This window comes from Somniosus microcephalus, chromosome 19, assembly GCF_052327205.1.
Source record: "Somniosus microcephalus isolate GS21.2 chromosome 19, FLI_Smic_1.0, whole genome shotgun sequence".
NCBI lineage: Eukaryota > Metazoa > Chordata > Chondrichthyes > Squaliformes > Somniosidae > Somniosus > Somniosus microcephalus.
The window spans coordinates 9,015,069-9,030,013 of NC_141005.1; the positions used below are offsets into that span (position 1 = coordinate 9,015,069).

Genomic DNA, 14,945 nt, shown 5'->3' on the forward strand with positions numbered 1-14,945 from the left:
GGGAGTTTGGGGGGAGAGGGGAGTTTGGGGGGGGGAGTTTGGGGGGAGGGGGGAGTTTGGGGGGAGGGGAGTTTGGGGGAGGGGAGGTTTGGGGGGAGGGTGAGTTGGGGGGGAGGGAGTTTGGGGGGAGGGGGAGTGGGGAGTTTTGGGGGGAGAGGGAGTTTGGGGGGAGGTGAGTTTGGGGGGGGAGGGGAGTTTGGGGGGAGGGAGTTTGGGGGGAGAGGGGAGTTTGGGGGAGAGGGGAGTTTGGGGGGAGGGGAGTTTGGGGGAGGGGGAGTTGGGGGGGAGGGGAGTTTGGGGGGAGGGGGGAGTTTGGGGGGAGGGGAGTTTGGGGGAGGGGAGTTTGGGGGGAGGGGAGTTTGGGGGGAGGGAGTTTGGGGGGAGAGGGGAGTTTGGGGGGAGGGGTGTTTGGGGGGAGGGGAGTTTGGGGAGAGGGGAGTTTGGGGGGAGAGGGGAGTTTGGGGGGAGGGGAGTTTGGGGGGAGGGGAGTTTGGGGGGGGAGGGGAGTTTGGGGGAGGGGAGTTTGGGGAGAGGGAGTTTGGGGGAGAGGGGAGTTTGGGGGGAGGGGAGTTTGGGGGGAGGGGAGTTTGGAGGGAGGGGAGTTTGGGGAGGGGAGTTTGGGGGGGAGGGGAGTTTGGGGGAGGGGAGTTTAGGGGAGGGGAGTTTGGGGGAGGGAGTTTGGGGGAGAGGGGAGTTTGGGGGGAGGGGAGTTTGGGGGAGGGGAGTTTGGGGGAGGGGAGTTTGGGGGAGAGGGGAGTTTGGGGGGAGGGGAGTTTGGGGAGAGAGGAGTTTGGGGGGAGGGGAGTTTGGGGGGAGGTGAGTTTGGGGGGCAGGGGAGTTTGGGGGGAGGGGAGTTTGGGGGAGGGGAGTTTGGGGAGAGAGGAGTTTGGGGGAGGGGAGTTTGGGGGAGGGAGTTTGGGGGAGGGGAGTTTGGGGGGAGGGAGTTTGGGGGAGGGGGGAGTTTGGGGGGAGGGGAGTTTGGGGAGAGAGGAGTTTGGGGGGGAGGGGAGTTTGGGTGAGAGGGGAGTTTGGGGGGGGAGTGAGTTTGGGGGGGAGGGGAGTTTGGGGGGAGGGGGAGTTTGGGGGGAGGGGAGTTTGGGGGGAGGGGAGTTTGGGGGAGAGGGAGTTTGGGGGGGGAGTTTGGGGGGAGGGGAGTTTGGGGGAGGGAGTTTGGGGGGAGAGGGGAGTTTGGGGGGAGGGGAGTTTGGGGGAGAGGGGAGTTTGGGGGGAGGGGAGTTTTGGGGGAGGGAGTTTGGGGGGAGAGGGGAGTTTGGGGGGAGGGGAGTTTGGGGGGAGGGGGGAGTTTGGGGAGAGGGGAGTTTGGGGGGAGAGGGGAGTTTGGGGGGAGGGGAGTTTGGGGGGAGGGGAGTTTGGGGGAGGGGAGTTTGAGGGGGAGGGGAGTTTGGGGGGAGGGGGAGTTTGGGGGAAGGGGAGTTTGGGGGGGAGGGGAGTTTGGATGGAGGGGAGTTTGGGGGGAGGGGAGTTTGGGGGGAGGGGAGTTTCGGGTGGAGGGGAGTTTGGGGGGAGGGGAGTTTGGGGGAGGAGTTTGGGGGGAGGGGAGTTTCGGGGGGAGGGGAGTTTGGGGGGAGGGGAGTTTGCGGGGAGGGGAGTTTGGGGGGGAGAAGGAGAGGGGAGTTTGGGGGGAGGGGAGTTTGGGGGAAGAGGGGAGTTTTGGGGGAGGGGAGTTTGGGGGAGGGGTGTTTGGTGGCGAGGGGAGTTAGGGGATGGGTTGACCCTAGATAAAAACATTGTGTGTTCTTTTCATTTTCTTTGAACATTCCTGTTTATTAGTTATTAAAATATTGGAGATGGGAAAAAAAAGGTTGTTTGACTGAGAGTCCAGAATTATCCAGTCGGATAACAAAGAGTCCTTTTGTTTTCCAATTGGCCGTGGGGTAGGCGGGGCTCCGCGAGGATGGGCATGATGAGCGACCAATGGTGGGAGCGTGGGGGCGGGGCAGTTGGTGGCGGGCGGCCATGTGATGGAACCTCCAGCAATATGTCCAGCCATCGTGGCCCCTGAATACCGGAAGCATGAAGCTCTTTGCTGGGACTGTAGGGCGGGATTCAGCGGGGGAGGATAAGTGGGTGGCACTGGAACCAACGCTCGATTTACTTGACCCAGTGGAAGGTCCTGCCATGAAATCTCCCTCGATGCTTCGAGCTTTTTGCAACACATGAAGGAGTAATAAAACACCAATCAACGAATGGATTTCTTTATTTTTCGAAACCTTTTTACCTAATTATTTTATGTATGGTGTGAGCGGAATACGTCCTAAGGACTGACGCGATATAATTTGTTTCCAACTCTATGTTGCAGTGTCAGGTCAACCCACTGGCGGGCTATAAATCCTCTCCTGTGGGTCTATCGAACATTTCCTCTATAATTGATGAAAGACAAGGCGACCTTTTCACCCCATCGAAACTTAACCAAGAAAGAGCGAAGGAAATAAACCGCCTCACCACGTCCCAAAGAGCTTTACAGCCAATTGATTACTTTTGAAGTGTAGTCGCTGTTGTAATGTGGGAAACGCATTGGCCAGTTTGCGCACAGCAAGCTCCCACAAACAGCGATCTGATAATGACCCGATCATCTTTTTTTTTAACAAAAATTGAGGGCTAAATATTGGCCAGGACAGCGGGGCTTCTTCTTTTGAAATAGTGGCCATGGGATGTTTTCCATCCACCCGAGAGGGCAGACGGGACCTCGGTTTAACGTCTCATCCAAAAGACAGCACCTCCGACAGTGCGGCGCTCCCTCAGTACTGCACTGGGAGGGTCAGCTTGGATTTTGTGTTCAAGTCTCTGGAGTGGGACTGTGAACCCATGACCTTCTGACTCAGGGTGCTACCCACTGAGCCACAGCTGAGCATTAAATTAAAAAAAGTGAGCAAAATCTTGATGGTTCTAGCATCGGAAACCCGAGGTCAGGGCGTATCCTTCATAAGGTCACGTTTCTCTGGTAATTCTGATGCTCCGCGGACTCCCGCCATGGTAGAGCTTTTGGGGCTTGCCCAGCGTGGAGCTCCCCGAATCCATGAGTTAAAATGGGGTGGGGGCCCCGACAGCGGGAATGGTGCGACCTTGGGGTCAGTAGGTGGGCCCGCATGGCTTTCACCCTCTCCCCCCCTGCCCCATTCCCTCGAGTCTAGCAGATTAAGGGGTGATCTAATCGAGGTGTTTAAGATGATTAAAGGGTTCGATAAGGTCGATAGAAAAACTATTTCCTCTGGTGGGGGTAGTCCAGAACAAGGGGGCAGAACCTTAAAATTAGAGCCAGGCAGTTCAGGGGTGATGTCAGGAAGCACTTCTTCACACAAAGGGTGGTGGAAATCTGGAACTCTCGCCCCCAATAAACTGTTGAGGCTGGGGGGTCAATTGAAAATTTCAAAACCGAGATGGATAGGTTTTTGCTGAGTAAGTGTATTAAGGGTTACGGAAACAAGGCGGGTAGATGGAGTTAAGACACAGACCAGCCATGATCTAATTGAATGGCGGAACAGGCTCGAGGGGCTGAATGGCCTGCTCCTGTTCCCATGTTCTCGTTGGGAGGGAGGAGGGGTTGAAATCGACCCCTGAATGCGTCGTTCCACGATTTTTATTTCTCTGACAGTCCGGTGTTCTTTTAATCTGTTGGAAATGAACATGAAAGGACAAGGCCAATTGAGAATACATTGCTAATCTCCCAGAGTATGAACAGATTTATTGATGTGCGACGTTGCAACAGATTCATTAATGCTTAATTACACATAATGGCCAAAAGTGTTTACCCCATGAAGCAAACACCATTTTGCACATTAGCACCGCTATAGCAGGCTCATCTGTCCAGATTTACAAAGGAATTTTTTATTCACAGATAATAGCGGCAATTGCATAAAAGTGAAAATAGGAGAAAAAATGTTCTCCCTACAGATTCCACAGGAACCTTCAAAAGGCAATTGGACATGTATTTGAAGAGGATTAATTTGCAGGGCTGTGGGGAAAGAGCGAGGGGAGTGGGACTAAACTGAACAGAGCCGGTACAGGCACAACGGGCCGAATAGCCTCCTTCGGTGCTGTAAGATTCTATAATTCTTCCCGTTTTACGTTCACAGAATCCAGGGGTTGATTTCGGTGATGTTTCAGAGCGAGTGGCACTACGCGAGAGGCTGAACTGTCGGAGTTTCAAGTGGTACAGGGACAATGTCTACCCTGAAATGAGGATCTACAACAACACCATCACCTATGGAGAGGTAACCGATTGTAGCGGACAGAAACCTGTTCACCCAACGGGCCGCGGGAAGAGCGCCTCCCTGCCAACAGCTGGCACCGGGCGCTGAGCTGAATCCGCCATCGGTGGTGGGCGGGGGTGTGAGGGGGGCCTACTGGTGAGGACCAGCACTCGCGGAGAGCACTGCTGCATCGGAATTGAGGGAGTGTCCGACCGGGGAATCAGTCCTCGCGCTCACTCCGTTATTGAGCTGCTGAGAAAGCGGAGACTGAGAAGAGGTCTCTTAGACCGAGAAAAGGTCTCTTAGACCGAGATGAGGTCTCTTAGACCGAGAAAAGGTCTCTTAGACCGAGATGAGGTCTCTTAGACCGAGAAAAGGTCTCTTAGACTGAGAAAAGGTCTCTTAGACCGAGATGAGGTCTCTTAGACTGAGAAGAGGTCTCTTAGACCGAGATGAGGTCTCTTAGACTGAGAAGAGGTCTCTTAGACCATCTTCCCCTAACGTTGGATTCATCACGACAATCCAGCAGCTTCATGATCACTTTTACTGATCCTGGCTCTTAATTTCCAGATTATTTAAAATTGAATTCAAATTTTCAAACTGCCCTGCTGTCAGCCCTGACTCAGTGGGCGGCACTCTTGCCTCTGAGTCAGAAGGTCGTGGGTTCAAGTCCCACTCCAGAGACTTGAGTACAGTAATCCAGGCCGACACTCCAGTGCAGTGCTGAGGAGCGCCGCACTGTCGGAGGTGCCGTCCTTCAGATGAGACGTTAAACCGAGGCCCCGTCTGCCCTCTCAGGTGGTTGTATAAGATCCCATGGCACTATTTTGAAGAAGAGCAGCGGAGTTCTCCCCGGTGTCCTGGGGCTAATATTTATCCCTCAACCAACATCACTAAAACAGATTATCTGGTCATTGTCACATTGCTGTTTGTGGGACCTTGCTGTGTGCAAATTGGCTGCTGCATTTCCAAATTACAACAGCGACTACACTTCAGCAAGTACCTCATTGTATTAGTGCAGATAGTGTTGTAGGGTGAATCGAGCCTGTGAAACAAGGTGCGGGTACAACAGTTCCTGCTCTCGGGGAAACGGGGCTCAACGCGAACTTGAATAGGTGCCCTTTATTTTCTTTGCAACATTTTCTACAATTTTTTTTTACATCAGTCATTCCTTTCAGGTCCGCCCCATAACCACAATTGAAACGGCAAGCAATCAGACTGCAATCCTTGCCTAAAGCAGTGTTCACTCGCCCAACGGAAGACACATTACATTAGCACTAATTTAGTCGATTCTCATTAATGTGCTCTTCCTGATTTCCTCTCCGATCACCGCCCCCTCCTGCAATTGGAAATTGATGAAAATCACATCCTCCCTTTCCACGGTACAGGTCTCCTGGAGCACAGTGAGCCATGTCGCACAGTCGGGACAGTCTGGATAATTTCATTATTCCAAAACTGACATTAGAGACTGGAGTAAGTAACGCTTGAAGGAGAATGGCTTGGCTGAGAGAAGCTCGCTGAGATGTCCTCGGCACATTGACAAGCTGTTAACCCACTGGAGGAAAGGTGAACTGCTAACAATCCAGTATTCTGCTGCCTTGAAATGGAAGGCACAATCTTGTGTCTTTATTTTGCTCAGTTGATACTGCTGCAAAAAACGTTTCTTTGTATTCCATCCAATCGTCCTGTACTGGATGGCGTTTCGATCCATTTTCATTTGGAAGTGTTTTTTTTATTCATTCATGGGATCTGGGCGTCGCTGGCAAAGCCAGCATTTATTGCCCGTCCCTAAGTGCCCTCGAGAAGGTGGTGTTGAGCCGCCTTCTTGACAACTGAGTGGCTTTCTCGGCCATTTCAGACGCAGTTAAGAGGCAACCACATTGCTGTGGGTCTGGAGTCACATATAGGCCAGGTCAGGTAAGGATGGCAGATTTCCTTCCCTAAAGGACATTAGTGAACCAGATGGGTTTTTACGACAATCCAATAGTTTCAGGGTCACCATTACTGACACTAGCTTTTTAATTCCAGATTTATTTCGTTAACTAAATTTAAATTCCCCAGCTGACGTGGTGGGAGTTGAACTCATGTCTCCAGTTCTTTAGTCCAGGATTGCTAAACTTAACCACTATGTCACCGTTTCCATGTTTTGAACAACTCTATGTGTTGCGTCCGGGTATAATAAGACACAGACTGCGGAGAACGGTACAACAGGTGTTTACTCAACGTGGCTCACACTGGAACTGATCTGTACAGATTACTACTCAGTGCTATATACAGGTGTGGTCACTGCCGGTACTGCAGTATACATGAGCTGTAAAACATAGTTCCTCCCTTAAAGGTATATACATTACAATTCCTCCCCTTTTAGATTAACAGTACCATAACACTCATTTAACAATTAAATATCAAACTAATTACAATTAACACTTTTAACATGCAACATTAGCTGAAAATAGTCTATTTATATATTCAGTCTTTGGGGAGGCTTCCTGATCCTTTCTGGATAGCGCCTTTCCCGGGTGTCTTGCTCTTGGTGCGGAGGCGATTCTGGCCCCCTGTCGTCGGTTGGTTCATCAGCTTCCGATGCTACTGTTTCTGGGGTAGATGCGACCTGTACGTCGGGTTCATCACCAAGTACGTATGGGCGAGGCATGGGGTTGACTTGTTCCTGTGACTCTAGGATCTGGTCAGCATGGCGTCTCATGATGCTCTCCCCAACGTCCACTGTGTACATTAGTGGGCCCTGCCGTGTGCATATCGTTCCTGGCTGCCATTTTTCTGTTCAGTAGTCGCGGGCCAAGACTGGTTGCCCTACATTGAAGCTCCTTGTTGGCTTCTCATGGATGTGCTGGAATTGCTTACTCTCAACATCTCTTCGTATGTTTGGTCTGAGCAAATCCAGGCGAGATCTTAACCTTCGGTTAAAGAACATCATGGCTGGGGCCTGGTTGGTGACTGCATGTGTCGCATTCCGGTAGGCGAACAGGAAATTGTCCACCTTGTGCTGCAGCGGAATGTTGTCATTGTACATAGCCTTTATTACCTTCTTAAAGGTTTGTACGAACCTCTCAGCCAATCCATTTGTGGCTGGATGATACGGGGCGGATGTGTAATGCCTTACCCCAATCTTTTTCAAGAACCTCCGGAACTCTTCGGACACGAACTGTGGTCTGTTGTCGGAGCAAATCTGTTCTGGCAAGCCATTCCTGGCAAAAATGGTCTGTAGGACTGCAATAGTTTTCTCCGTGGTGGTGGAGGACATTTTGATGACCTCAGGCCATTTCGAGTGCGCATCCACGGCTATTAAAAACATTGAGTCCATGAATGGACCAGCAAAATCAATATGCACCCATTGCCATGGAGATGAGAGCCACTCCCATGGGTGTAGAGGGGCCTGTGGTGGTGCATTTTGGACTTTCTGGCATCCTGAGCAGCTCTTGGTCAGGTCCTCGATTTGTTTATCGATTCCCGGCCACCACACATAAGCCCTGGCTAGGCTTTTCATTTTTACCCCTCCCAGATGACCCTCATGAAGCTCATTGAGCACTCTATCCCTTAACTTGGGTGGAATTACCACTCGGGATCCACACATCAAGGTCCCCCGACAGCTGTTCTCTCCTTGTCGAGAATGCTGGCAACAGTGAGTCGCCATGTGCTGGCCATCCCTTCACCGTCAAATCATATACCCGAGACAGTGTCGGGTCATTTCGGGTTTCCTTTTCGATACAAGCGTTAGTTACCGGTAGGTATTCAACTATAGTCGAATGGAATATTTCGACAGGATCCACTGCTGGTGCTTCCTCCGCAATAGGCAGTGGCAGGCGTGATAGCCCATCAGCATTTCCATGCTGTTTCGTGCCCTTATATTCAATCTCATAGTGGTGCGCCCCTAGAAAAAGTGACCATCTTTGTAGTCGTTGTGCAGTCATCACCGGAACGCCCTTCTTCGGATTAAAAATGGAGACAAGAGGCTGGTGATCAGTCAGCAAGGTGAATTTCTGCCCGTGCAGATAGTGATTGAACTTTTTCACTCCCCACACTAGGCTGAGGGCCTCCCTGTCAATCTGGGCGTAGTTACGCTCGGCTGAGGTTAGTGATCATGACGCGAAGGCTATTGGCCTCTCTGAGCCGTCCGAGAATTTGTGCGACAGCACCGCTCCAATGCCGTAGGGTGACGCATCACATGCCAACCGAATTGGTAATGCTGGGTTGTAATGGGCCAATACCTCTTTCGATGTGATTAGTGTTTTGCTTTTCTGGAAAGCTCATCTACATTTGTCACTCCACTTCCATGGCACCCCAGTTTGCAGTAGGCTGTTCAGTGGGTGTAGTATTGTAGACAAATTTGGCAAGAACTTATGGTAGTAGTTTACCAGCCCGAGGAACGACCTCAGTTGTGACACATTTTCCGGTGCTGGAGCCTTGACTACTGCCTCAATCTTCTCTGGGGACTTATGTAACCTCTCTTTATCGATAACGTGGCCACAATACGAGTGTAAGAGTCATGAAAGTTTAAGAAAGAAAATACTTTAAAATATTGGTTAAATAGTATAATACAGTTAATTTACCTGACTGACTTATTGTATTGAGAAACCCCCTCTTGTTACAATAGTATAGGCTGAGTGACCCCCTTTATTCTTGCTACAATGGTACAGTCCTTAAGCTTGTCACATGGTATCCAGCCATTTTACAGCTCAAGCACCACGAGGCTGGAGAAGGCAGAAGCTTTGAGGGCTGGAGCAATACAGTTTTTGACCGTGTTCGTTTAAACGTGTTTTGCTTTGTAATTCTGTTTGTAAGGTGTTAAAGTAAACAGTTTAAAGACAAAGTTATGGTTTGGAACGTTTTATTTCGACACGCATCTACTCGTTGCTAAAGCCTCAAAGCTCAGTGGCTGCATGTTTGGAAATTACGAAGCGCCATTACATTAGTCAAAAACTAGCTCCCTAAGAAGGAAAGGACGGAATTGTCGGCGAACGTATACAGGAATGGTCACGGAGCCAGACGACAATATAAGAAAGCGAAGGTACAGTGACTGTTACTTGCCTTGTTCATTCTATTGAGAAGCTAAATAAGAGCTGCGGGTAAAATGGCCGAGGCCTTATGGAGCCGTGAGGAGCTTCCCCCAGCCAGAAGGATTGTTGGTCAAAAGAGGGAAGTAAAGCTCACCCCAAAGGCAATGGAAGAGAAGTTACATAGAAGAATAGGTGCAAGGAGGGCTAAATTAGCTCAGATAACTGGAAAAATGAAGATAATTGATTGTCTCATGGAAGATAATGCTAATATTAAGAAAGTTGAAGACATAATGCATTATGATTTCTCCAAGTTGCATGAAGAATTTAATGTACTCAATGAAGATGCATTAGCACTTCTGTCTGAAGAAGAGGGAAACGCTGATCAGCACAACTGGTTTGATCTTAAATCATCCAGCATTAAGGACTATGTCAAGGCCACAGAACAGTGGATGTTAAAGATTCGTCATGATGCTGATACAGCAGAGAAAGATAAAGATGACGATGAAGTCGGACCAGATGATAGCATTTCAGAGACTTCAGCCAGACTGAGCAAAAATCGAAAAGAAGGTAGCTCTGTTTCTGGACACAGGTCAGTCGCTTCTACCACATGCTCGTCGCGACGCATGAGAGAGGAGGTTGAACGGGCAGCGTTGATGGCGCGTGCAGCATCTTTAGTGGAGAAGCAAGCTCTTGAACGGGAAGAGGCCCAACTGCAGGCCCAAGAGGCCCAACTGCAGGCCCAACTGCAGGCCCAAGAGGCCCAACTGCAGGCCCAACTGCAGGCCCAACAGGCCCAACAGGCCCAACTGCAGGCACAACTGCAGGCCCAACAGGCCCAACTGCAGGCAAAGAAAGAACAGCTGGAGCTAAAAACAGCTATTGTGGTCTCAGATGCCAAGTTGAGTGTGTATGAAGATTATGAAGGCTCACAGGATGGCATGAACGAATACTGCCAGTCAATGTTGTCACACAGAGTTGGATCCAGGGCACCTTCAAGAGTTAAAAGAGAGTCTGAAGGCCATCTCCTGACATTACAGCGTGCAAGAGAGGCCTCTCCACTAACAGGAGCACGTGATGCTACCCCAGACATCAGACAGTCTAGACTAGACCCTGCTGATGACCACCAGAGGCCTGAAGACACAGGGAGAAGCCTATACCGAGTGATGCAACGTCAGAACGAAATTACAGAGATGCTTGTAAAACAACAGAATCTGTTTCGACTCCCTCAAAGAGACATACCAGTGTTCCAAGGCGACCCACTCAAGTATAAGCCCTTCATCAGATCCTTCGAACAAGCCATTGACTCCAAAACAGAGAGCAGCAGTGATAAGTTGTACTACCTGGGACAGTACACCAGTGGTAAACCACAAGACCTGGTCAGAAGCTGTGAACACATGAGACCGGACCGGGGATACATAGAAGCCAGGAAGTTGCTTCAGGAGCACTATGGTAACGAGCTGAAGATAGCCACTGCATATATTGAAAAGGCTACCAAGTGGCCACAGATCAGATCGGAGGACGGAGAGGCATTGAACGCATATGTTCTTTTCCTCATAGGATGTCGCAACACCATGGAGGATGTTGAATTCATGGAAGAGATGGACAATCCTACGACTATGAGAATCATCATCTCTAAGCTTCCTTACAGGATGAGAGAACAATGGAGAAGAACAGCCTTTGAGATAATGGAGAGACGGAAAAGTAGAGCCAGGTTTGCAGACTTAGTGAATTTCATAGACAAACAGGCTAAAATTGCTCGGGACCCATTGTTTGGAAACATCCAGGATGTCAGCCCAACTACTGATGGAAGAGTGAAAGCCAAGCCTGCTGAATCAAAGACTCTCAGGAAAGGTGGTTCCAGGGGAAGCAGCTTTGCAACTATCGTCACTCAGGCTGGGGAAGAAAAGTCTCAGAACTCATCTCCCAAAAAGAGCAGCACAGTGACGCCTGCTAATGCCTTTCAGAAGCCATGTTTATTCTGCCAGAAGAATCAGACATTGGATTTCTGCAGTGACATCAAAGCACAGCCACATAAAGACAGAATCGAATTTCTGAAGTACAATGGCCTATGTTTTGGATGTCTCTCTCAGGGGCACCTGAGTAGAAACTGTAAGCAAAGAACAACATGCAGAGAGTGCACTCTGAAACATCCCAGTCTGCTGCATATCCACAAAGAAGAACAAGTCTCTAAGAAGAGTGAAGAAAACAATACCGACGAGAAGGTTGTTTCAAGTGCTCTGGTGTTGCTAGAACCAGAGACTTGTGGATTCACTGGGGCTGGTGACAGTGATTGTATTCTTGCCATCGTACCTGTAAAGATCAAGTCTAAGAGGAGTGAGAAGTTTGTGGAGACTTACGCCTTCATAGATCCAGGTAGTTCAGCAACGTTCTGCACAGAATCACTCATGCGACAGCTGAACGTTAGAGGCAGAAGAACAGAAATCCTATTACGCACCATGGGTCATGAGAAGTCAATGCAAAGTTATATCCTGTCAGACTTAGAAGTGTGTGGACTTGAAGAGAAGGACTTCATAGACCTGCCTAATGTTTTCACACAGAGGGAGATTCCTGTTAAAATAGGGAACTTAGCCCTGCAGAAGGATGTGGAGAGATGGCCTCACCTGGAAAAGGTGCGTCTCCCATATATTGAAGCAGAAATTGGCCTATTAATTGGAACCAATGCCTACAAAGCTATGGAGCCATGGCAGGTGATAAACAGCAAGGATGACGGACCCTACGCTGTCAGGACAGCCCTTGGATGGGTAGTCAATGGACTGGTAAGGAGAGATGATGGCAACAAGTCGAACAAGGAGGAACGACAAAATGTCACAGTTAATCGTATCTCTATCGCAAGCATTGAAGAGCTGTTGATACAGCAGTTCAACGCAGACTTTTCAGAACGCAGCTGTGAGGAAAAGACAGAGATGTCACAAGAAGACCATCAGTTCATGGGTTTGATGACAAGGTCTACACAGTTCATTGATGGCCACTATCACATTGGTTTGCCACTGAGAAGACAGACCGCGAAGATGCCGAACAATCGCTGCATAGCAGAGCAACGCGCCATCAGTCTAAAGAGAAAGCTGAACAAGAACCCCGACTTTCACGAAGACTACAAAGGCTTCATGAGAAACATCATAGCGAAAGGCTATGCTGTAAAAGTGCCCGAGGAACAGTTGAACAGAGACGATGGAAGGGTCTGGTACATTCCTCATCACGGTGTGTATCACCCAAAGAAGAAAAAGATCCGTGTAGCGTTTGACTGCGCCGCCTCATTCAGAGGAACTTCACTGAATGATCAGCTGCTTCAAGGTCCTGATCTTACTAATACCCTCATTGGCGTCTTGACAAGGTTTAGACAAGAGCTCGTTGCCATGATGGCAGATATAGAATCAATGTTCTACCAAGTCAGAGTCCCTGATGAAGATGCTGATCTTCTGCGTTTCCTTTGGTGGCCAGATGGCGACGTTAGTCAAGCTATGGTGGAATGTAGAATGGCCGTACACTTGTTCGGAGCCACATCATCTCCCAGCTGTGCAAGCTACGCTCTCAGAAAAACTGCAGAAGATGGCAAGGGCAAAGCACCATCAGAGGCTGTGGAGACAATCTTCAGAAACTTTTACGTCGATGACTGTCTGAAGTCTGTGTCAACAGAAGACGATGCCATTGCACTGTCAAGAGACATTAGAACTCTGTGTTCGAATGGAGGATTCCATCTGACTAAGTGGATAAGCAACAGCAGAGCAGTTCTAGCTTCTATCCCAGAAAAGGAAAGGGCCACTGAAGTCAAAGATCTGGACCTGAGCCACGATGTCCTTCCTATCGAGAGGGCTCTTGGTGTACAATGGTGCATTGAGTCAGACACGTTCAACTTCAGAATAATGGTGAACGAAAGACCATCCACAAGACGAGGGATTCTCTCCGTGGTCAGTTCCATCTATGACCCTCTTGGATTCCTGGCACCACTCATTCTGCTGGTGAAGCTGATCCTACGAGAGCTGTGTAGAGACAAAAGAGGTTGGGATGAAGATATCCCAGAAGGTCAAGCTCAGAGATGGCTCAGATGGTTGACAGATTTGCAACAACTTTCTAGCTTCAATGTCAGCAGATGCATCAGGCCTGTGAGTTTTGGAGTTACAAAGACGGCTCAACTACATCATTTCTCAGACGCCAGTGAGGACGGCTATGGCACGGCTACTTACCTCTTGCTGACAAATCAAAAGGGCCAGAAACATTGTTCCTTCCTCATGGGGAAATCCAGGGTGGCTCTGCTGAAGCAGGTCACCATCCCGAGACTGGAGTTGACGGCAGCGGTTGTTGCAGTTAAAGTTGACAAGGTGATGCGGAAAGAGTTACAGCTCCCACTAGAAGAATCTGTCTTCTGGACGGATAGCACGACGGTGCTGAAGTATATAGAGAATGAGAAGATACGCTTCAAGACCTTCGTAGCAAACAGAATCTCATCCATTAGAGAAGCTACACAACCATCTCAATGGAGGTATGTAAACACCTCATTAAACCCAGCAGATCAAGCCTCACGGGGATTGAAGGCTGAAAACTTCATGAGGAGTGAAACTTGGATACAAGGCCCAAGTTATCTGCTGGAAACAGAGAGATCATGGCCAGAAAGACCAGATATGCCAAGTCAGATTGCTGAAGACGACGTCGAAGTCAAGAGATCAGTCACAGCAAATCTCATAACTACGAAAGAGAACTTTGACACAGTGAACAAGCTTGTTAACCATTTCTCAGGATGGCACCAGTTGAGGAAAGCAGTTGCATGGTTTCTAAGGTTGAAAGAGTTGCTGCTACACCTGAGCGGTAAGAGAAAAGAGTATCGAGCCACTATCCATCAGTCTGAAAATAACCCTGATAAGCAGAGAATGCTTCTACAGCAATATATGCACCAGCACAAGACCACATTGGGTAAGAATTCATTGACCGTGGAGGATTTGACCAAGGCTGAGATGGAGATAGTTTGTTTCAGTCAAAGACAAAGATATCCAGAAGAAATCGAAGCTTTACAGCGAAATACTCCAATCAAGAAAGGTAGTCATATCTACAAGCTGGACCCTACACTGCAAGATGGAGTACTGAGGCTGGGAGGGTGACTAAACAAATCTGCTATGCCAGAGGAGGCCAAGCATCCTGCTATCCTTTCTAAGGACCTCCGGGTTGCTACTCTCATTCTTCAGCATATACACCAGAGTATTGGACACAGTGGGAGGAACCACGTGCTTGCGAAGCTAAGACAAAGATACTGGATTCCAGGAGCTAATTCTGTAATAAGAAAAATACTCTCTGAATGCATTGTTTGCAGACGGTTACACGCTAGAGCTGGGGAGCAGAAAATGGCAGACCTGCCTGAAGACCGTTTGTTACCAGACAAGCCCCCATTTACAAACGTAGGGGTGGACTATTTCGGGCCTTTCGAGGTAAAGCGAGGACGGAGCCTTGTCAAGAGATATGGTGTGCTTTTCACTTGTTTGACCATCAGAGCAGTTCATATTGAGGTGGCACACACGCTTGACACTGATTCCTGTATTAACGCCCTGCGGCGCTTTGTCTGTAGAAGAGGACAGGTGTCCATTATGCGTTCTGATAATGGCACTAATTTTGTCGGAGCAGAGAGAGAACTACGGGAAGCTATTGAAGGTTGGAATCAGCTTAAAATACAGGAAGCCATGACGCAAACAGGAATTAAGTGGATCTTCAATCC

The 14,945-nt window shown here is 49.3% G+C and overlaps 1 protein-coding gene across 1 annotated transcript in view; it reads left to right on the forward strand.

Annotated features, from left to right (window-relative positions):
• Window positions 1-14,945, forward strand: part of galnt9 (polypeptide N-acetylgalactosaminyltransferase 9) — a 382,222-nt gene that overhangs the window by 237,377 nt on the left and 129,900 nt on the right. The window contains exon 8 of the mRNA XM_086011929.1: window positions 4,095-4,232. Coding sequence (XP_085868055.1) covers window positions 4,095-4,232 — 138 coding nt within the window. The remainder of the gene's footprint in view (window positions 1-4,094; window positions 4,233-14,945) is intronic.